At 40.1% G+C, this 23,488-nt stretch overlaps 1 protein-coding gene across 9 annotated transcripts in view; it reads right to left on the bottom strand.

Annotated features, from left to right (window-relative positions):
• Positions 1–12,324, bottom strand: part of CDC27 (cell division cycle 27) — a 59,254-nt gene extending 46,930 nt beyond the window's left edge. For all 9 annotated transcript variants that reach the window (XR_014326984.1, XM_082861651.1, XM_082861655.1 and 6 more), the window contains exons 1-2: positions 12,205–12,324; positions 712–787 (exon numbers count right to left, since the gene is read on the bottom strand). Coding sequence is in view for 8 of the 9 variants with exons in the window: in XM_082861651.1 (XP_082717777.1) it covers positions 712–787; positions 12,205–12,231 (103 nt within the window). In the remaining variant the exon portion in view is untranslated. The remainder of the gene's footprint in view (positions 1–711; positions 788–12,204) is intronic.
• Between the last annotated feature and the right edge of the window lie 11,164 nt (positions 12,325–23,488).

The following is a 23,488-nucleotide window of genomic DNA, read 5'->3' as shown; positions in this document are numbered from 1 at the left end:
ATCTATCTTAGCATCTTAGAAAGAGGATTATAATAATTAATGACAGAAACAAAACACACATTACCAGCTAATGTTTACTGAGCATTTATTACCATGCCAGAAGGCTGTGCCAAATGCTTTAAATATACTACTTCATTCTTCAATTCTATGAGACAGTTACTATTATCTTTACTTTGTAGATGAGAAATCTGAAATAATCAGACATTAAGTAACTTGCCCACAGTATACTACTGCATGTTTAAGTGACAGGGTTAGGGTTTGTACTAAGGCTGTAGGCTCAAAACCCATGCTCTAAGCCACAGAATATAGACTGTAATAAAAAACCTGGGAAAAAATACCTAAAGATGGGGAACATGATTAAGTAAACCATAGCATAAAACCCAAAGCAACTCTACACAGTTATTAAAAGTAGCATATAAGGAGCTACACAGACACTCGGAAATATTTTTATGAACTAGTGTCAATCATAAAGATAAAACAAAAGTGATACCTAGGGGACTTCCCTGGTGGTCCAGTGGTTAAGACTCCGTGCTTCCAATACACGGGCCACGGGTTCTATTCCTGGTCGGGGAACTAAGATCCCACATGCCCCGTGGCGTGGCCAAAAAAAAAAAAAAGGAATACCCAGAATCTTGTTACAGTCATAAAAAGTGATGGAATTCCATATATTTTATTCTTTTACAGTTCTATAGAAACGAACAGATTACAAACCTTCTGCATATAGTCGCTCTGCGAGGAAAACTGCATCTCTGTAAGCATAGTGGTTTAGTGCTTGCCATATAGCAGCCTGTAAGTGGAGGAAAAAGAACATAAATATACAAACATAGAGAGTTTCAAGGTAACTCTTAGCACAGAGCCTTGCATATAATACTCAAATTAACATGTCTAAATTAAGTAATAAAACCTCACTGCCCACAGTGCAAACTCCATAACATATTAATAAGGCTCTTCACTGTATGGCTCCTAACATATCTGAATTTACTCACTCAACTCCCCATGAAATTTTAGACCTCTGTGTCTCTGTACTTCCTTTTCCTTCACTGGGGAATGTGGGCTCCTTCACCTACCTCCTCTTATAAATTCCTCATCCCTATAGACCCAGCTTAAATAATATCTACTTCATAAAGCTTTCTTCACTGGAGAGCTCTAATATTCATTTATTCAATAAATATTTACTGAGTGCCTACTATGTGCCAGCACTTTCTAGACTCTAGGCACACAATAAATAACAAATAGTTTCTGTTCTCATAGAGTGCATTTTAGTGTTACTCCTGTCTAGATCAGTGGCTATCAACCCTTTCTTGTGGTGCTCTACCTCAAATCCACTGAATCACAATCTCTGGAAGTTGGGATTGAGTTTAGATATCCTTATTTTTAAACCTTTTTACTGGTAAGCATTCAGGGTTCAGAACGATTCTTCTACTTTCTAGGTAAGTAGTTCTGTCTCCTTTTATAGTATACTCTTTTGAAAAACTTATAAAGCTATGGACCTCCTCCCCAGAAAAAAGCACATGGACATATATACAGAAAATGTGTATACAGTGTGTGGGGTTCACAAATATCTTGGTTCATTAAGAATCACTGGTCTAGCTGATGGGAGACAGTATTAGAGCCCAATACATAAAAGGTGTTCAATAAATATTTATGGAATTCAATTCAGATACTTGAAAGGGGAAGAGACAAGTTACTGACCTAGAAACATGCTTTCTCTTTTGCATATTAGAGACTACAGCAGTACTAGTGCCTTGAGGAGCACTGCCGCTGCCAGGACTAGGAGAGGTACTCCTTGTTTGAAACTCAAAAAGTCTTTCACTATACAAGGTCAGAAACGTTGGGTAAGTATACATGAAATAACAATTGTACTGGTAAATCAATCTGGGTAAGTTATGGATTTAAAAGATTTTAATGGGCTGGTTAGTGAATCTAACCATCATTTATAGAACTGCACATAAAGAAAAGTACCTAGGGTCTATCCCCTCTTTCCTAGTCCCAGTCTGTAACAGAATCTTCTTTCCTGTAAACTTTTATTTTCCTAAGTGGTTTTTCTACCTACAGGCTACAATGTAATCCATCCTGTCCCAAAATTCCTCAAACAAAAACATCATCACGGCTAAACAGGAGACAATAGTGAGAGGCTTGGGTTCAAATTCATGTTCCATGACTTACTAGTTCTGTGTCTTGGGCAAGTAACAATGTCTCTTAAGACTCAGTCTCTTAATTTAAAACATAAGACTCCAATAAAGTACACAATGGTTCCTAGCACATACCTAATAATTACTCAATAAATTTTAGCTGCTGCCCTCATCATTATCACTATCGTGTCTTCTTCCCTGATCAAAACTTGCTAATGATTCCTCTTGGATAGCCCCACAAAGTTTACATAATAAACATCTACAGAACAAAGCTCCATCAGTCCCTAAACATCAGCTGTATTTTCATATTTCAGAGTCTTCACCTCTGTTTGGGCTGTCCTTTGTCTTTAACTTCTATCTCCTGAAATTTGTCATCCTTTCTTCAAAATTCAGCTTACATGGTCTCTTCCTTTCATGAAGCCTTCACTGATCTATCCCATGCAATATTAATTACTCCATTCTATGAGGTCCTAGACAATTTTGTTTATACTTTTTAAAAAAATATCAGGCTTTTTATTAGATTTGGTTATATTATTTGGTTAACCAGGTTGCAACTTCTTGCGGGCAAAAGCCAGATTCTATTTTTCTCTATAATTCCCTGGTTATCCTACTTAACTAAGTTATTTCCCTAGTTATCCTAGATAACTGTCTTCAAACATAGAGAATGCTTGGGCTTCCCTGGTGGCGCAGTGGTTGAGAGTCTGCCTGCCGATGCAGGGGATACAGGTTCGTGCCCCGGTCCAGGAGGATCCCACATGCCGCAGAGCGGCTGGGCCCGTGAGCCATGGCCGCTGAGCCTGCGCGTCCGGAGCCTGTGCTCCGCAACGGGAGAGGCCACAACAGTGAGAGGCCCGCGTACAAAAACAAAACAAAACAAAACAAAAACATAGTGAATGCTCAATAAAGTTTGTTGAATGAATGTTTTAAAACTCTGAATCTATTTTCCACTTACTGACCTGTAAACTTTTAGTAACCCAATCTGGAAGTAAAATATAAGATATTCCTATAAACATTATTAAAACATTAATGTTGGCAATATAAAAAAATACAAATTAACATCCAGCTGTTTCTTCCTTGATACAATAAGCAAAACATTATAAAGGAACCAAGAATCTGGTAAGGAGATAAGGGTCAGTCTGACCGAGGGGTTGGAATACATCAGATTTGGGGGCAATAAAATCTCTCAGTGGTGTGATCTATAAATACCTGGAAGATAACCAGATTTTTCTGGTAAATGGCAGCTGAGATCATGTCTCCATACTACTTGGATCATTTTCCTTATCATCTTATTCAATATGCCTGCCACCTCTGAAATACATCATTCATCCATTTGGTAAATATTTATTGAGCATCTACTTTGTTTGCTATATGATCCTGATTGCAGTAAAAAAAAAACAACAACATAAAAAACTTAACCAATTTGAGAAAATCAAGTTCTTCAGGTAGGTTACACAAAGCCTTAACATTTTGAATTTTCAGGTATTTACTGACAATGAGAAGTAAGTCGGGTATTATTCTACAGGCATCTATCTGGTCATTGTCATTGTGCTCACTGTGCTTTTGTTTTCTTATCAAACAGCCAGAAAGCTGAACCTTTGAACAAAAATATGTGGTGTTAGCAAGGAGCGAATATAATAGCAGGTTTTAAACATACTACAGAATCACTGCTATCTAATCTGTATTTCCTCTATACTACAACACAACAAAGAGACAGATAAAAGATAATGCAATAAACTGTGTTTTCCTCAGAGAATTTCAACATTTGGGTAGAATAACTCAAAAAAAGTCATTCAGAAAACAACAGCTAAAGGGTATTCAAACCTAATGTGACTCAATTATTTCTTGAATACTTAATATGATCTCCACACCTCAATCCAAGGCAGATAAAGATCCCTCGGACACTAATCTAGATGACCAAATCAATTCTCTGACCTTTAGCTTTAATCATCTGTAAAATAAGGATAACAATACTTACCTCTGAGATAAGCCTAGCACAGTGACTGGCTAAATTCTAAACCCCCCAAAGAACTGATCTGGCCTTCTGGTGTTCTACCAGACCATATATGACCTAGGGTTCTGAAACTATGCCTATAGGTATCTTTCAAAATGATACTCATTTATTTCATTTTATTAAAAAATTTTTTAAATTAATTTATTTATTAGCTGCGATGGGTCTTCGTTGCTGCGCATGGGCTCTCTCTAGTTGCAGCGAGTGGAGTCTACTCCTCATTGTGGTGTTCAGGCTGCTCATTGCAGTGGCTTCTCTTTCTGCAGAGCAAGGGCTCTAGGTGCGTGGGCTTCAGTAGTTGTGGCACACGGGCTTAGCTGCTCCGAGGCATGTGGGATCTTCCCGGACCAGGGCTCGAACCCGTGTCTCCTGCATTGGCAGGGGGATTCTTAACCACTGCGCCACCAGGGAAGCCCCGATACTCATTTAAATTAGGCAACTGCAGTAATAATGAAAGGAAGAAACTTAATAAACATTTTTTTTTTTTTTTTTTTTTTTGGTGTGGCATGTGGGATCTTAGTTCCCCGACCAGAGATCAAACCTGCGCCTCCTGCATTGGAAGCGCAGAGTCTTAACCACTGCACTTAGGGGACTGCCAGGGAAGTCCCCTAAACATTTACTTTTAAAGGCAGACCATTTTTTCCCTGGATTACTTTAAGAGTGTCTTACTTAGCCCCTCTGAATTCTTTTCTACCCTATGATCCATTCTCTCCCTATGAGCTTTTCACAAGTCAGATCTGATCATATCACCCCTTTGCTTAAAATCCTTCAAAGGCTTCTCACTGTTCTTAATGATAAAAGCAAAAGCCACCAAACTAGGCAGTGTGGTATAGTCTGTACCTACCTCTTCTGTTCATCTTGCATCATATTTTCTCATGCTTTCCATGCTACCACAACGACCTTCTTTCAGCTCCTCAAATCTGCCATGTTATCCTTCTGCCACAGGTCCTTTAAACATACAGTTCATTTTGCCTGGCACACCCCCTTCCTTTCCTTCAAAATATGCAAATTCTAGTCATTCTTTGGACTTCTTTCCCAGGGAAGGCTTTTTTAGGACACCCAGATGAGGTTAGGCATCCTTATACACTCTGATGACACCAAGTACCTTTCCTTTGCAATACTTCTCACTGTTTTAATTTTACACATATTTAGAAGAGTATGTGAATAATGTCTTCCTCACTATAATATAAACTTTAGAAAGGTAGGGACTACATCTGTTTTTGCTCACTATATACTCCCAGCATTTATTATGTACTTTTTTTTTTTTTTGCGGTATGCGGGCCTCTCACTGTTGCGGCCTCTCCTGTTGCGGAGCACAGGATCCGGACGCGCAGGCTCAGCAGCCATGGCTCACAGGCCCAGCCGCTCCGCGGCATGTGGGATCTTCCCGGACCGGGGCACGAACCCGTGTCCCCTGCATCGGCAGTTAGACTCTCAACCACTGCGCCACCAGGGAAGCCCTATTATGTACTTTTTAAGTAGGTGCTTTAACTAATGTATGGTGAATGAATAAACAAATGGCCTTTGAACTCTGGCAGTCCTCCCACTGTTAGCATTTTATGTTAGTCTTAGCCTTAAGTTTTTCTATATTATTATATGTCCAATAGTTAAGGATCTCTGGAAATCTCGAAAGAAACTCCATGGTACATAGAATTATTTTTGTAATGCAATTAATTACCACCTAATTACTCCTTTATAAAATATGGGGATTTCCTAAGAACCTACTAAAAGAACATGGTGAAGAGAAAGAATATACCCAGGATTTGATGTTGGAGACCTGTGTTCAAATGTGTGTGCCAGCACTTTCAGCAGTGTGACTTTGGGGAATTATTTAACGTTTCTCAGCCTCAATTTCCTCATGTGAAAAATGGAACTCTATTTTTGGACTTGTGTGGGTTAAATGAAATGATATGGTGCTCCTGGTATACTGACTGGCACACATTAGGCACTTAAAACCTTTTGCTTTTCTAGCTCTTAATATAAACAAATTCAATAAATATAATTTATAGTTTGTGTTATGTAACATCTCTCATTATATCTGCCACAGTTGTTTATTTTGTAACATATAAGCCACACACACACACAAAAATAGATTCTGAAGAACCTAGGGCCAGGACAGGAATAAAGACGCAGACGTAGAGAATGGACTTGAGCACACAGGTAAGGGGAAGGGTAAGCTGGGGCGAAGTGAGAGAGTGGCATGGATACATATACACTACCAAATGTAAAATAGATAGCTAGTGGGAAGCAGCCGCATAGCACAGGGAGATCAGCTCGGTGCTTTGTGACTACCTAGAGGGGTGAGATAGGGAGGGTGGGAGGGAGACGCAAGAGGGAGGAGATATGGGGATATATGTATATGTATAGCTGATTCACTTGTGATACAGCAGAAACTAACACACCATTGTAAAGCAATTATACTCCAGTAAAGATGCTGAAAAAATAAAGTAAAATAACTAAAAAAAAAAAAAGACCCAATGATTGATTCACCAGCTACATTAGTGATATTGATCACCACGAAAATTTGGCACATTAATATTGTGGCCCAAAACTCCTAGAACTTTGACTTTCTGTCTTTTTAAAATTAAATAAATGAAAGAGAAAAAAAGTATCATATTCAAGAGTTCTATCCATTTCTGATTTAAAATCAAGTTTTGCTCAAAACAACATCATTCCTTTATCACCAATTCGTAAGAGGGTCAGAAAGGGACAGTGAAGGCAGGCAACAAAAACTCCCATACATCCCAGAAGTAAAACTTGCCACATAACAGCTTCCATCACCACTCTGCTCCAGCATCTGAGTGACGGTATGTATCTCTTTTGGGGGAATGGAGTGGGGAATAAACTATTTTCTAAAGCATTACAAAGTGGTAGCTCATGACAGACAGGGTTAAGATTAGCCCCCTTGTTATTCATTTACTGCTCAACTGCTGGTGTAAACCTGCCCATAAAAGAATATCATTCAGTGAATCACTTCAGGAGTTCTACAAAGTAAAGCCACATGGACGAAATGCTGCGAAAGGTTATGAAGCCAAACAGAGCAACACCCACCGACCCCAAAAAAAAGTTTAAAAGAGAAATCCTACTGATTAAATTAATGGGTCAGTCCTAGGCTACAGTGATTTTAAAGATACTTAAATCAACACCACAGAAATGAAATGGCAAAGTTCCTTACTTGCTTGCTCTTCTTAAATATAAAATATTATTTTAAATATAAACAAACCTCTGTAAGTTGTACAACTAATGCAGACTTAAATGTGACCACATAGATTGTTTTGTGTTATTCTTGTTTTTGTCAAAAAAGAAAATAGTTTTCTTTTAGATTATAAAAGATCTTTTTTTAGATCATAAAAGAAATGAACAATATAAGAAGGTATGAAGAAAAAAAATCACTGTGGAATTTTCCTATTATACATTACAATCTAATTTCTAGAACTCTAATTTAGTTCAGGTCTACATCAGTGGTTCTCAGTCTGGGCAATTTTGCCCCCCAAAAGGACATGTAGTGATGTCTGGGGGGGCATCTTTGGTTGTCACAAACAGAGGGGACATCTAGTGGGTAGAGGCCAGGGATGCTGCAAAACACTCTACAATACACAGGACAGTACCCCTACAACAAAAAATTAGCTTGCTCAAAACATCAATAGTGCCAAGATTGAGAAACCCTGATATACATTACCATGTAACTGGATTTCTCTACTAGCCTGTATGTCTCCTTAAATCTTGTCTTGTCCCTCCTTCCCAATAGCATCAGATTAATTTTTCCAAAGCAGTGCTTTCATTACGTAATTTTTCAATAGGTTGAAAAACCTATAATGGCTATTTATTACCAACAAATTAAATCTAAACTCCTCAGCCTGGATGTTAAGTCCCCTGTAACCTGATTCTACTTGGCTAGCAAAACCTTATCTTTTCCTCCTCTATTTCCATCCTAGCCAATGCTATAGTTTTATTATTTTCCTGTTCCTAAACACCATTCTCAACGTTGGGCTCTTGCTCATGCCATTCCATGCCAAGAATATTCTCTCTTCCCTACCAGTTCAAACCCTTTCCACCTTCTAAAGCTTTAAGTTCTACTCCTTCAAGAAACCGTTCCCATTTTTCCAGTCTACAAGGATCTCTCTTTCCTGTATTTATTGTTATCTGTGCAATCACATACTGACTTGTAACATCATCCAGTTGTTCCTGTTAAGTATACTTATCTTCCCAACAAGACTAGACCCCTCAAAAGATTAGAGGTTACATATCCACATTTCTACTGGTTGGTTTCACAAATATCTCCAACTCAATTTGTTCACAACAGAATTCTTAATTGTCCTCCTTCAAATTTGTCTCCTCTCAAAGAATTCTCCATTTATTAAATGGTGCCCCCCCAAATTAAATCCAGGTAGCTGTTCTTGATCCCCCCACAAACAATCAATTTCCATGTCTCATTGGTTCTTCCTCTAAAACATCTCTTGAATTTATCTACTTCTTTCCTACTTCACTGCTACCACTTTAGTCTAGGTTACCTTCATCCTAAGACTGTGTTTACTTTTGCCTCCTTCCTCCCTGACCTTTCACGTATAGTAGCCAGAGAGATCTTAAGATCTATATCAGATAGTGTCAACCCATGGCTGAAAATCCTTCAGTGATTCCCCATTACAGTTAGAATGAAAACTGAACTCCTTATAATGGCCTTCCATTACTATGCAACTCCAGCCACACTGGCCCTCCTTCAGTTCTTCCAATGCCAAGTTCTGCTGTGTCTTAGGCACTTTGCACATGCTGTTTTCTCTGCTTGTAATGCTCTTCAAACTACTGTTTCCTTCTCAAACTTTGAACTCAGGTTCAATGTTATTTGCTCAAAAGGAACTTTCCTAACATCCTTTTTAGAGTAGGTGTTAGAATGTCTTTTATCTGTGCTTGGCACATAGCAGGTGCATAACAGTCTTCCCAATTTGATTTTTTTCATTGAGGCTGCTTCTGAACATTGATGGTCCAATTGCAGATCTGACTTAGGTCAGGACCCTCCTATTAGGTCTCTCTCCTAACACCCTATTTATAGTGCCCTTCTTATCACAGTTTATAATTATTAATTTGTGATTATTTGTCTCATGCTTTCTCTATATATAAGCACAAAGGCTATATCGGGATACTAGTCCATAAAGGAATTACTACATATTTGTAACGACTTCCCCCTCTACCTCCCCATCCCAAAGCTTATTCTCCCAGTTCAGGTACTATGTAGCACTGTCTTCAAGACACTATATTGGACCTAAATATAATGTAATCTGTTTTCCAAAAGAAAATTTTATAAACAAAATGTTTCAGCTAACTTGAATATATAAATTTTTTCAATGAAGATCAAATAATCAAATGCCTATTGATTTATCAATTTAGTTACATACATATATTTTTTAAAAGCATAAAATATATTTAGGAATTTCATTTTTTTCTACTCTCGTTGGATAACACAGCTTTATTGAAAAGCCATTACGGGGGGTGGTGGGAATCATCTAACACAATTTTCCTGAATACACTACCTTCAATTCTATTGCTTGAAAATGGTACCTTATGAATCCACGTTAGATGCTGTCCCTGTTCATCTTATCCCAAGCCAAAAGTATTCCTTCACTATCTAATAATCTCTAAAACAATATTATATGTGTAAAGCACCCACTTACTATACTGCTTACTAAGGTGATTTTTACAACTTCATCCAACACTTCTGTGATGTCCTACCCCCAGGAATAATTGATAAATCTACATAAAATGTCTCTTTAAAAATCAACTTCATCAGGTGAATTTTATAAACATGCAAATTAGCATGGATTCAAGTCACTTAGGCTAGTGTGTCTTCCCTAAATAGTTATTTTAAAAATAAAATAATTGACAGAATTTCTGCCTCATAATAGGAGAGATTTTTTGCAAAGACTCAAAGTAACAATTTCCTATAAGAGATAATTTGGAGCGCTTATATTTAGGCTATGTGACATATCAACCTGGGTATTCCATGTTAAAACTTTAAAAAAAGAAAAAGCAAAAAACAGTTGCTCATCTTTTCTCGCAACTTTTTCCTATGCCTAGTAATACCTCAAACCCTGAGGCATCCCTAGAAAGGAAACGCTTTTTCAACTTACTCTCATTCCTCTACAAATACATGCAATCGCTTATCATAGTTTAAAAAAAAAAGTATCTTATTTAGTTGTTCTATTTTTATTTTCTTCCCTACTCTTCTTTCCTGTTTTCAGCACTATCCCTGATCAGTTTATCTTTATCATCGTAGCCAAAGTTGCTTGTTCCTCCTACTGCTCCAGATCCCTTCTTGAATGACTTCTTATCCTAAAAATTATAACCAAAATTCTCACCTAGCTATATCCTAAAACTTCTTACCTCGGTCCCCAAATCTAATAAACAAAGGTAGTGTGTGTGTGTGGGGGGGGGAGACAAATTTGACTCTTAAGCCTTAAAAATACCTACATGCATTACTGCTAAGACTACTTTAAGGAAAAAGAGAAAACCTATGGGTACTATCAAGGAGTTGGCTACATGTTTCTTTTCTTCTCCGTGTTTTTATGCAAGTTGAAATTGTTATTAAAAAGTGGTTATAGGCTAGCAATAAAACTAGTTTATCATTTTAGAAGCTGTACCTATAGGGCAAATGTATCATTAATTATTAAGACAAAATAACAAAAATATGAAACAGAAATTAAACAACTTGAGTGATCTGCTTATCCATTTAAGAGTATAGATAGCAACTTCTAATTTCATGTTAGGCCTCAAAAAAAAAATCTTAAAAAGAGACTCTTCACTAGTAAGAGAAATTTGGATGGAAAGAAATAGCTTTGAAAGCACCAGTATAATGTACAAACAGGTAAACTTCCTAAGACAGAATCCCACATTACATTAATTAAAAAACGAATAGCTGCTATATGTAAAGAGCTGGAGAAGGAGCCAACTAGGAGAAGTTGATATTTCATCCTGTGAAGAAAAATTAAGGAAATATGGAAGGAGTGATGTATTAAAATATTTACTATTTTACATCACAGGTCTTTAAGGGCAATATGAAGCAATTTCTAAAATCGGTTTGCTTTATAACTTCAAAATAAAGAAAGCCCATGACTCAATGACAGCAGTTGACAGAGGTCAACTCTTCTAATTAAGTCAAAGATCACAGGATAGGGTGAAAGTCTCACAGACCTGGTCCATCACCAAGGGACAAAAGATTCAGTTGCTTCAGATGGCGGGGGGGAAATGACTTGGCACTGCTTCACACACTTAAAAATCCAATAGTGTTTCTTCCATGCCAACAGAGCACTGTGCGTCAAAGCATACCTTGGTGTGGTATGGATGGAAAAACCATCATTTGTCTTTCATTTTCTGAACGCCTTGTAAACAGGCACAGTAAAACACTCCTCATCCCCCTCACAGGTCATGGAAAAAATCCAATTTGCCGTTTCCACCCTCTCCCCTTGGATAGGTGCTTGCGCCTCGGCACTGGGCCTCGGGGCTCTCTTCGCAGATCGTTGTCCAGAGGGAAATTTACTGAGCAAGAAAAGCAACGTGGACTATAAAGTCTGTTACCAAAATAGAAATTAGTATTAAAAACACCGATCCTACCCTCCCTCCACCTCTCACAGAAAACAAAAACAAAACCAACACTCGTCCTGCAGACTTGCCGCACCGTTATGAAGATCGCACAAGCGCTGATCAAACGTGCCTCCCAAACATCCTTAGGCAAGAGAGCACCTGGGGCGAGCTGTCGGCCCCTCATCCCTCACGCCGGCCGGGGCCCAGCCGCTGGGCTGACAGGAGGGGCTCACCGGACGCTGGCCCAGGGAGAAATGAGGTATTATTGCCGAACTCCGCTCACACCCAGGGGAAGAAGTAACGTAGGGCCAGAGGTAACACGGCTGAGGTTGCGGGCAAGGCCTCGGAACCAACGAGAAGACAGGCAGGAGCCGGCGTGAGGGTAGGCGGGAGAAGCAGCTGGGCCTAGGCCGCACCAGGCCGCGGAGTGGCCATACGCTGCTTCTCGACCGAGGCTGAGAGCCAAGCCTCAGAGAAGACGGTTACCATTACCTGGACAGGCTCCTGCAGCACCGTCATCCTGGAGGCTCAGGCCCACTTTCTGCAGTGCCTCAGGCCCCCCCCGTAGCGGCTCCGGCCCGGCCAGCCCCGGCTCATTTAAACTCACCAGCAACCGTTACCGGGGGATGGGGGAAGCCGAGCGTTTGCCGAGCACCTCCGAGCGGGACACGGAAAAACCCGAAGTGGAGAGACCCGCGCGGGAGCCAGACGAAAAGGCCCGAAGGAGACCGGAAATACCCGAGGTGAATCAGCGGAGGAGGAGACCGTTGCCGGAAGTTGTCGAGGACTACCGGAGACTACCGAGTGTGATCCAGAGCGTAGGTTCCTCTTCTCGGCCACGCCTTCCTTCACGCACGCCACGCCCCATCGGCCACCCAAGGCTGGGGCACGCCTCAGCGACAACCAATAGGCTGGGCGTGGCGTGCGGGAGACCGCTGGGAGCCTTACGTGGCCGGGCCGAGGTCTCGGTTCGCCATTCAACCTTGCTGGATTAATTGGTGCGTGGTAGATTAAGCAAAGAGTTAAACTCGAGAGTTTGGGGCTGACTTTAATTAATCAAGAAGTATCTGTCTGTTGAGTTTAGGTTGTTCATCCGTTCCAGAACTACCTATTCATGGCTCAAAGGGAAATAGGAAATTGGAAAGATTGCCATTCTTCAAAGATTTAGTATGACCTCTGTCCTGAAAGAGATTACGGTCTGTTTAACGAAAAGTAATGTAACAAAGAATGCTACATTATGTGGTGCCCATTATAAGTGACGTAAAAATTCAGAGGAAAGGGAAATTAATTAGCATTGAGAGTTAGCATTCAAGTTTCAGACTTCAACTGGATTTTGAAGGGTGGGTAGACTTAGAAGAAATGAAAGGAGAAAGTGAAAGGATGCAAAATGAGATCAATCTGGTAAGAGTTAAGACATTAACTGGAAATGAGTATTTAGGTGCCCAGATCACGGAAAATCTCAGGAGAGCAGAAATTTTTATTCTTGTTAAGAGAGGCGTTGTGGTGTGTTGGGAAATCCGGAGGTTGGATTTGAATTTTATCTCTGGCACTAACTTAACTTTAGGTCCTTAGGCAAGTCACAATCTCTCTGAACTTCTATTTCCTTAGTCTGAAAAAACACCGTTAAGAGAACTACGTGCATTAATGTATGTGACTGTGTCTAACACACGTAAGAGGCTCTCAGATTTCCTTCTTGCTCCCCCTACCCCCGAAATGTGTGAACAGGGAACTATTAAAATTTTGGTTTTTGGTAGATGAGAAAAACAGTCTCTGCAATATTTTTTTAATTGAAGTATAGTTGATTTACAATATCATGTTGGTTTCAGGTGTACAGCAAAGTGATTCAGATATATTTTCTTTTTTCAGATTATTTTTCCACTATAGGTTATTACAAGATACTGAATATAGGTCCCTGGGATATACAGTAAATCCTTGTTGCTTATTTTGTGTACAGTAGTTTGTATCTACTAATCCCACACACCTAATTTCTCCCTCTCTTCCTCCCTTTCCCCTTTGGTAACCATATGGTTGAAGAAAACAGTTTTTAAAGGTTGCTGTCCTAATGAGGACATCTCTAGGGTAGATGTGGGACTCAATGGTATATTCCATTTGTGTGGAAATTTCCCTTTCTGGTTCTCACATTTTATGCAGATAAAATCAGATTAGAATGGGTCACTCCCTTCCTTTGGGTGATGTTGCAGGGGAGTGTTTTGTTTTGTTTTAAACACCAGTTGACAGAGCTATAACCTTTACCACCAGCCATCTCTAGTCACTGCTTGTGTACTTATAGCCCCATAAAGGGTAGGTGCTAAGGTGATTTTATGCTGCCATATGCCCTGTTCTGTTAGCAGGATTATGCTGGATGAGTTAGAGTGGAAATAGTGTTCTACACTGTCCAGTGTGGTAGCCACTAGCTACAGTTTAGTTAAATTCAAGTGAAATTAAAAATGAAGCTCTTCAGATGCCCTAGCCACATTCTGAGGACTCAATACACATATGTGGCTAGCGACTCCCATACTGGATAGCATAGATACAGAATATTACCATCGTTGGCTTGATTAGGGCTGGAAGATCCAAGATGGCTGCACTCACATGTTTGGGGCCTTGCTGCTGGCTGTTGGCTGAGCCCCTCATTTCTCCTCCACATGACCTCTCATCAGTTAGTAGTCTAATCCTAGCTTCTTGACTTGGCGGCTGGCAACCAAGAAGGCAAAAACGGACGCAGTGAGACCCCTTAAGGCCTAGGTCTGTAAGTCAAACCCCATCACTCCTTATTGGTCAGATTAAGACACAGGGCCAGCCTGTGTCTCAACAGGAGGAGATGGGAGGAATGGCGAAGTGACACTGCAAAAGGCTTGTGCCATGGGAGGGATTGACCATCTTTGAGATGAGAGACTGGCAGTGGGAATGGAAAGACAGGGGTGGGTAAGCGATATTACTCTTAAAATGTGATGCTTTAACTGAACACAGCACTCCAGATTTAGTCAAATGAATTCAGAAGGCAGTAGGACTATTGCTTTTACTATCTGGATGACTTCTATTAAAGTGCACTAAAGTTGTATGTGCATAACAGTCACATGACTGCTCATGCTAAGCTTTTTGTTATTTTACACACATAGCGCTGTTTCACACAACATGCTGCTGTGTCTTGTACCTGCGCATTTGATTCTTGTAAATTTAAATGTAGGAACTCACAACACAGGATATATAAAGATGATATTTTTTGTGTGAAAATGTGTGTCTAGGCTCAGCATTTAAAGACTCTGTGATGCTTAGCACTCTGGCTCTTAAGCTTAGAATTTGCCTAAAATTCACCCCCACCCCCCTGCCCTTTTTTTCTTTTTTCTAATAAAGAGCATCTCTTTTCTGACCATTGTTCACTGGGCTAACACATTTGTTGCAGTTTTGTGCCCATTCAGACCCCATTGTTTGAAGTTGTGCTTTGATGGACTCTTTTAGAGCATTTTTACTTCCTTTTCTGTTCCTGATTGACCTACTTAAACTCACTGTCCAGCAACCACTTGAGCATCCTGCCATCACCCATTATCAACATATCTTTAGCTGGCAAGTGGAGTTAGGTTACAATAAGCATTATTCCAAACATGATAAATTATCCTTTTCCTTAGCCTGCCTCTTGGTCTGTTTCATATTCAATCAGATTTGGAAACCAGGGTTTAGGGAACTATTCAAGAAACTAGACATGGTATCATTGGCAAGGTGCAGGCCCACTGGTATAGCCAGAGCAAGCTTACTCTTCTGAATTCCTTCAGTCCTCCTTATCTGTACGCTTCTCTTGTCCCTGTTGTACGCTGCCTCTTATCCACTTTGTACTACCTGACCGTGAAGCTTCCCCCACCATCTTCGCTCCTCTCTCTTCATCAAGTCACCCCCTTCCTTTGGCATCTCTGATCACACAGTCTCCTGGTTTTCCTCCTACTGCTCTGTTCTTTATCAGTTTCCTTTACAGAACCCCTAACATTAGAATGCTTCAGGGGTCAGTTCTAGGCCTTCTCATCTTACACCTTCTTCTTAGGCAAACTCTTTCATTCTCATGGCCTCAATTTTTTATCTAAAATTGTTCCAAAATCTGTATCTCCAGCCAGACTCTTTTTAGAACTCCAGACCTAAATGCCTAGCTGTCAACTGGATGTCTCACAAATACTTTGTTCAGAATGGAACTCCTCGTTCCTCATACTTGAAATATTACCTTACTTGAAATATTACCTATCCCAGTTTCTCCATCGCCCAAACCTGAAACCACTCTCTTTTTTTAGCCCTAACATCCAGTCTCAGAGCCCTACTAATTTTACCTCCTAAATAGACACCTTCATGTCTCTTCCTGCCTCAAGTCTCACCTACCTCCAAAAACAAGTTTAATCATGTCAGGACCCCCCTCGCTAAGCCTCCCCACTGTTGACCTAAAACAAATAGACTGGGACTTCCCTGGTGGCGCAGTGGTTAAGAATCCGCCTGCCAATGCAGGGGACAGATTTGAGCCCTGGTCTGGACAGATCCCACATGCCGTGGAGCAACTAAGCCCATGCGCCACAACTACTGAGCCTGAGCTCTAGAGCCCGCAAGCCCCAGCTATTGAGCCCACGTGCCACAATTACTGAAGCCGGTGCGCCTAGAGCCTGCGCTCCGCAACAAGAAGCCACCACAATGAGAAACCCACGAACCGCAACAAAGAGTAGCCCCCGCTCTCTGCAACTAGAGAAAGCCTGCGCACAGCTATGAGGACCCAACGCAGCCAAAATATAAATAAATTAATTAATTAAAAAAATTAAAAATAAAAAAATAGACTAACAGTTATTTCTTCAGCAACAAATGTTTTTTGGGGGATCAGCAAAGTTCAATTCAGGATCTGCAACTATGGTGAGCCATGTGAAAGTCCCCAACAAAAATGGAGAAGAAGAACTCTTTTATAGAGGGGAAAAGGAAGTCAGGAGGGCTATAGTAAACAAAAAGTCCATGGCTCTTCCTTGGCTGAGTTGTGACAGTCTCTCATTGGCTGAGCTCTTGCCAGGAAAGAAGAGGAAGTCTTTCCTCTTCCTGTTGGGCTCTGCTATTGCTCTCACGCCCTCTTCTGGTCTCCCAACTCCATTTTAATTGAAGTTTCAGTTTATTAACTTTTTACATGCCCCAATTTAGGATTTCCCATTGTTCTCAGGATATAGTCCAAACCCTTTAACTAGTCTTACAAGGCTGTCCAAGGTCTAGTCTCTGCCTCCTCATTCAGCCTTAAGTCGCCTGTCTCCCTCTTATACTATATATTCCAGTGAAGGGGATCAGAAAATGCCACTTTGGCATGAGGATTATTTTGAACTGAAAGCAATTAAGACAGCAAACATAAATCTTTTTGCCCTCCCCCTATCTGCCTAAAAGCATGACATAAATTCCCCTTTGTGAAGGTGTATCCCCTCCCCTCTCCTGTAAAAGGAGCAGGAAAACAACCATTATCACTGGAGACAGAGGGTTGGCACCGAGCTGGGTCTGCACCAAAAACCCTTACTAAAATAACCTTTATCTTCCATTCATTTCCCCATCTATTTACCTTTCCACAATTTACCACCCCTAGAGGCCCAAACCCTGTTTCTTTGTCTTGTTACTTCTCCACAAATATATTGCCCTTTGCTAAGATGATAGGTAGGCCCCAAATTCTAACCACCTCTTTGAGTCACTTATCAATGAATTCGCCCATGTGTATGCATGTTGCATGTGTAAATAAAATGTTGATTTTTTTTGTTTGTTTTTTTTTTTTTTGCGGTACGCGGGCCTCTCACTGTTGTGGCCTCTCCCGTTGCGGAGCACAGGCTCTGGACGCGCAGGCTCAGCGGCCATGGCTCGCGGGCCCAGCCGCTCCACGGCATGTGGGATCTTCCCGGACCGGGGCACGAACCCATGTCCCCTGCATCGGCAGGCGGACTCTCAACCACTGTGCCACCAGGGAAGCCCTAAAATGTTGTTTTTTAAAATTCTGTTAACCCGTCTTTTGTCAGCTTAATCTGCAGGGCCCCAGACCCTGAAAATAAGAGGATAGAGGGAAAAGGTTTTTTTCTTTCCCCTACACCAGCTACATGGAACTTCTTGACCCACTTTCTTGCCCCAGTCTTTGTATATACTGCTCTCTCTGTCCAGAACACTCTAATTCCACTCTTCACTTGGCTATCTCTGCCCATCCTCCAAATATACTTCTTTAGATTTTTTCTGATGTATTGGAACACAGGGATAGGTTGCCTATCCCTGCTACTGCTCGAGTGCTAACATACTTGTCATTATTCTTATTGCCCTTTACTGTGATTACTTCCTATCTAGCCTATAAGCTCCATGATAGAAGCCTTGTTTGCCTGTTGCAGGATGTATTCTCCACCCTTAATACAGTATCTGGTACAGGCATACCTTGCAGATATTGTGAGTTGTATTCAAGACCATCACAATAAAGCAAATAGCAAAACACAGCAAGTCACACGAATTTTTTGTCTTCCCAGTGCTTATAAAAGTTATGTTTATAGTGTACTGTAGTCTATTAAGTGTGCAATAGTATTATGTCTAAAAAAATGTACATACCTTAGTTTAAAAATACTTCAGCAATTAATAGTAGTAACATCAAAGATCACTGGACACAGATCACCGTAACAAATATAATAATAATGAAAAAGTTTGAAATATTGTGAGAATTACCAAAATGTGACACAGAGACACAAAGTGAGCAAATGCTGTTGGAAAGATAGTGCCAATAGATTTGCTTGATGCAGGGTTACCACAACCTTCAATTTGTAGAAGGTTACAAAGCAAAATGTAATCAAACAAGATATGCCTGTACATGATGGGTATTCATTCTTATTTGTTTAATGAATGAATAGAATAAACTCATTCTGTTCCTATTATTATTTAAAAAAATTTTTATTGGGGTATAGTTGGTTTACAATGTTGTGTTAGTTTTTGCTGTACAACAAAGTGAATCAGTTATATATATATATATCCATATCTATATCTATATCTATATATAGATATCCCCTCTTTTTTAAGAGTTAGGTCACCACAGAGCATTTAGGTCACCACAGAGCATTGAGTAGAGTTCCCTGTGCTATACCTGTTCCTATTATTATTTTTTGTTTATTGATTGATGTTATATACTGAATATTTGTGTCCCCCTCCCCTCCCAATTCATATGTTGAAGCCCTAACCCCCAGTGTGGCTGTATTTGCAGATGGAGCCTCTAAGGTTAATGAGATCATAAGGGTGGAGCCCTGATCCAATAGGATTAGTGTCCTTATAAGAAGAGACACCAGAGAGCTCACTCTCTTTCTCTACTGCCCTCCCTTGTGCATGCACATCACCATGGAAATGTCATATGAGGGCATGACGAGAAGGCAGTCAACTACAAGATAGGAAGAGAGCTCTTACCAGAAACCAAATTTGCTAGCATCTTGATCATGAACTTCTAGCCTCCAAACTATGAGAAAATAAATTTCTGTTGTTTAAGGCACCCAGTCTGTGGTATTTTGTTATAGCATCCTGAGCAGACTAATACAATTGGTTATTCTATTTATGTCTTGTCTCGCTAAGGGAAGGCCAAGTCTTATATTTCTCTATACTGTTATTTGAAAAGCATTACATATTTAGTAGATGTTTAAAAAATATTGACTGAGTGATTAAAGTGTAAGCCTTGACAAATGTTACTTCTTCTTCCTAAAGTACTTTTCCCTTTCTCTTTAACTAGTTAAATTCTACTCATCCTTCAGGCCTCAGCCTTAATATCACCTCCTCAGAATATTCCGTGTGCTACCTAATCTAAATTATTAGCTTCATCCTATCTTTTTCGTTTTTTATAAAATTGAAGTATACTTGATTTACAATATTGCATTAGTTTCAGGTGTACAGCAAAGAGATTCAGATATATATATATATATATATATATATATATCTTTCCAGATCCTTTTTTTTAACTTTCTTTTTTTATATATAAATTTATTTATTTTATTTATTTATTTTTGGCTGCATTGGGTCTTGGTTGCTGTGCATAGGCTTTCTCTAGTTGTGGTGAGCGGGGCTACTCTTCATTGTGGTACGTGGTCTTCTCATTGTGGTGGCTTCTCTTGTTGCAGAGCCTGGGCTCTAGGCGTGCGGGCTTCAGTAGCTGTGGCTCGCGGGCTTAGAGCTCAGGCTCAGTAGTTGTGGCGCACGGGCTTAGTTACTCCTCAGCATGTGGGATCTTCCTGGACCAGGGCTTGGACCTGTGTCCCCTGCATTGGCAGGTGGATTCTTAACCACTGCACCACCAGGGAAGCCCTTTCCAGATTCTTTTCCATCGTAGGTTATTGTAAGATAATGAATATAGTTCCCTGTGCTATACAGTAAATTCTTGTTGTTTGTCTATTTTATATATAGTAGTGTGTATCTGTTAATCCCATACTCCTAATTTATCCCTTCCCTCCCCTTTCACTTTTGATAACCATAAGTTTGTTTTCTACACCTTGTGAGTCTGTTTCTATTTTGTAAATAAATTCATCTGTATTATTTTTTAGATTCCACATATAAGTGATATCATATAATATTTGTCTCTCTGTGTTACTTCACTTAGTATCCTCTAGGTCCATCCATGTTGCTGCAAATGGTAATATTTCATTCTTTTTTATGGCCAAGTAATATTCCTTTATATATATTATATATATATATATACATATACACACATATCTTTTTATCCATTCATCTGTTGATGGACACTTAAGTAGGGTCCATGTCTTGGCTATTGTAAATAGTGCTGCTATGAACACTGGGGTGCATGTATCTTTTCGAATTAGCTCCATCCTATTGTTCTCTCTCACAGAGTCGTCATTCTTTTCCTTCATAGTATGTATGGTAATTTTAATTATATTGTTTACTGTAAGTTCCTTGTAGGCAGGAACTTTGACTCTCCATGATATCACCACCACCTAGCACAGTGCCCTGTACAAATATGAAGGGATATTAAAATATTATAAATCTACAAACATTTTTGGAATATCTGATGATTGAATGATTTGACCACTTAGCTTATCTCTTATTGGTCATAACTTGATGCTTTTTTGACTCCCCTCTCTGGACCCAGAGAACATGCTGGCCTTGCCTACACGTCCTTGAGGGATTTAAAGTCTAGGCAGTGTCTGAAGTGTTGAGGCTAATCAGAAGATGCATCTTGGCTAGGAGGGCTATGCAGACTCAAAGGGAAAGAGATCAACGGTAAGCAAATTAGCTTGTTTGGAGCGGAGGCTGTATAAACTTGGTTGAAATGATGGTGTTGGGGACAGTTGATAAGCTTTGGGTTCCAGGCTGATGACTTTAGACTGATAAAATAGACCAAGGGAGCTGCTGCTGGTGATTGAGCTGCGGAGTGACCTCATGAGAATGGAATGTGAGAAAGAGTATGCTAACAGCTGAGGATTGTGTGAATTGGAGGAGAGAGTAGGGACCAGGAATACAGCAGAGAGGCTGCTAGGGAGTCTAGGCAGCTCTGAATTTCTATTATGATAGGATCCTAGATGGCTGAATCTGAAAAAAAGATGGAAAATGGAAATGGTTCTGAATTACTCATTTATAGTGAGAAATATTCTTATCCAATTCCTTCCCCTGAGGGCATTAAGATTCTAACCGGAAGGCAGCTTGGTGACTATAGACTTCAAACCAAAAGAGCTAATTGAATGATCTTACTGGCTATTATCTACTTATCCTCAGAAGGGACATATATGTCTGACTGCTAGAGAAAAAAATATCTGTATCATTTGGAGAGGACACCAACCAAATGATAGATTCTTTATTTCTCCCTTTTCTAGTTTCTAGAGAGACTTTCATTGTTCTCTAAATAAATTGCACAACAATGGATTAAACACAGACTTGATTTATTCCAGTCTTGAGTATACACCATAGTGGTCTTAAATAGACTTTGTTATTATTCTTGGTTTGTTTTTGTGTCACAAATATTTGATTTGGGAGATAGGTGATAAGCTAGGTTTAAAACATACTGAGTTTGAAGTGCCTCAGGTGAGAAATGTCCAAAGGTCAATTGAAAATGTGAAGCTTGAACAATTTAAGAAAGAAGCTGGCACTGGAGATATAGATTTTTCAGGTAGAACTAAATGCTTTCTTTTTGGGGTTATGTTATACCTTGTAAAACCTTTGTGAGACTATTTATCATTATATTAAAACTCTGTTTATATATCTGCATCCTCCACACCAGACAGTGAGCTCCTTGGGGCCAGCGGAGGCCTCTCACTCATCTTAGTAAACGTACCTGCACACTGTGGGTGCTCATCAGGTGTTAGTCGAATGAGTGAATGAGAGTAATGTAGATAAAGGAGATAAAGGAGAGGAGGGTCAGTGACATCTTTGGTGTTGTAAGTACAGCAGAGAAGGCCTAGAGATATCTAAGACCACAGATGTAGCCACAGACAAGTTACCAATGGAGTGTTAGGGGGGAAGTCAGAATTCAAGAAGTGAAAGAAGAAGCTGGTGGAAAGGGAAACCGAGAAAAGAGAATCATCTCTAGCATTGAAAGCACATCCCCAAATGCTGAGAACAAGTGCCTGCTAGGAGTTTGAATCACCTCCTCCTTACTGAGAGCCATCCATGCTGTAGGCACCAGGCCAGCTCTTTCACTGATGCCTTCTTGCTTCCATGCTCCCCTGGGTGCCAGGCCTCTCCCAGAGGGAACCCCTATCAGCAATTCCAGCTCCCACTGTCGCCTTAGTGTCCTGGGTTCTTGTCCCAGGTCTGCCGTGACTCACAGTGTGACCTCGGGCAAGTCACCCCCTTTTCTCTGGGTCTCTAAAGCCCCTTGCAGCTGTCAGGATGTCTGGGAGAATGCAGTTTGGATGACTGGTGAGGATTCCAACTTGCTCTCTGCTGCTTTTCATCTGTAAGTCGCTTTGCCAAAGCCCAGCTGTCCTGCGCTCTGTTTTTGGTCCTCAGGCGGACTCTAACCCACCTGTCGTTGGGCCCCTGCAGCATCCTCCTCCCACAGTTCAGTTCACAGATATGTCACCAGGCGGCACTGCTTTGATCTCAGCACAGAAAATAGCTTCAACCATTTAGGCTGACTGTTGAGTGATGAGGCCAAGCATATGTAGCACTCTCCACCTGAACTAAAACAGCCAAGGAAACGAAGTTTGAGGACATGATTTAAGTGCTCTGAGAGCTGGTGCTACCATGGTCCTTGAAATTTTGATTTTAGACACCTTTCTACTTCTTTTCTGCCTTTACCTTGGGTGCTCCGGGCCTTAAGGGTCTCAGAGTTCAGGTGACTCATTGCTTTTTTCCTCCTTCCTTGGTGGCAAGGAATCTTAGATACAGAGGACTGGGTTAAACACTCTACTTGATTTATAGCCTTCTTTCATCAATGGTTCATGCAAGGCCTCTCTTGTTTAATTGTTTATTTATTCCCTTTAATCTCATTACCCTTCCCATCTAAACAACGCTCAACATTACAACGTTAGGCAACCATCAGATATTTTTAATGTGTATTTCTTTTGTTTGTATGTGTTCTTTTGTGTGTGTGTTCTTTTGTATGTGTTCTTGAATAACAGGTAATGTTTCTAGTATGCATGTATTTTAAGATTTTTAATATATTTTATTCCACCTAGTGTACCCAAAATGTTATTTCAAGATGTAATCAATAAAAAATTACTAATGAGATATATTACATTCTGTTTTTTATTTGGTCCTAAGTCTTCAAAATCCAGTGTGTGTTTTACTCTTATAGCATTATCTCAATTTGAATGCTAAATTTTCATCATAAATA

This window comes from Leucopleurus acutus, assembly GCF_964270905.1.
Source record: "Leucopleurus acutus genome assembly, chromosome: 19".
Lineage (NCBI taxonomy): Eukaryota > Metazoa > Chordata > Mammalia > Artiodactyla > Delphinidae > Leucopleurus > Leucopleurus acutus.
Note: the sequence above shows the minus strand (reverse complement) of the source record. Positions and strands in the feature narration are given on the sequence as shown.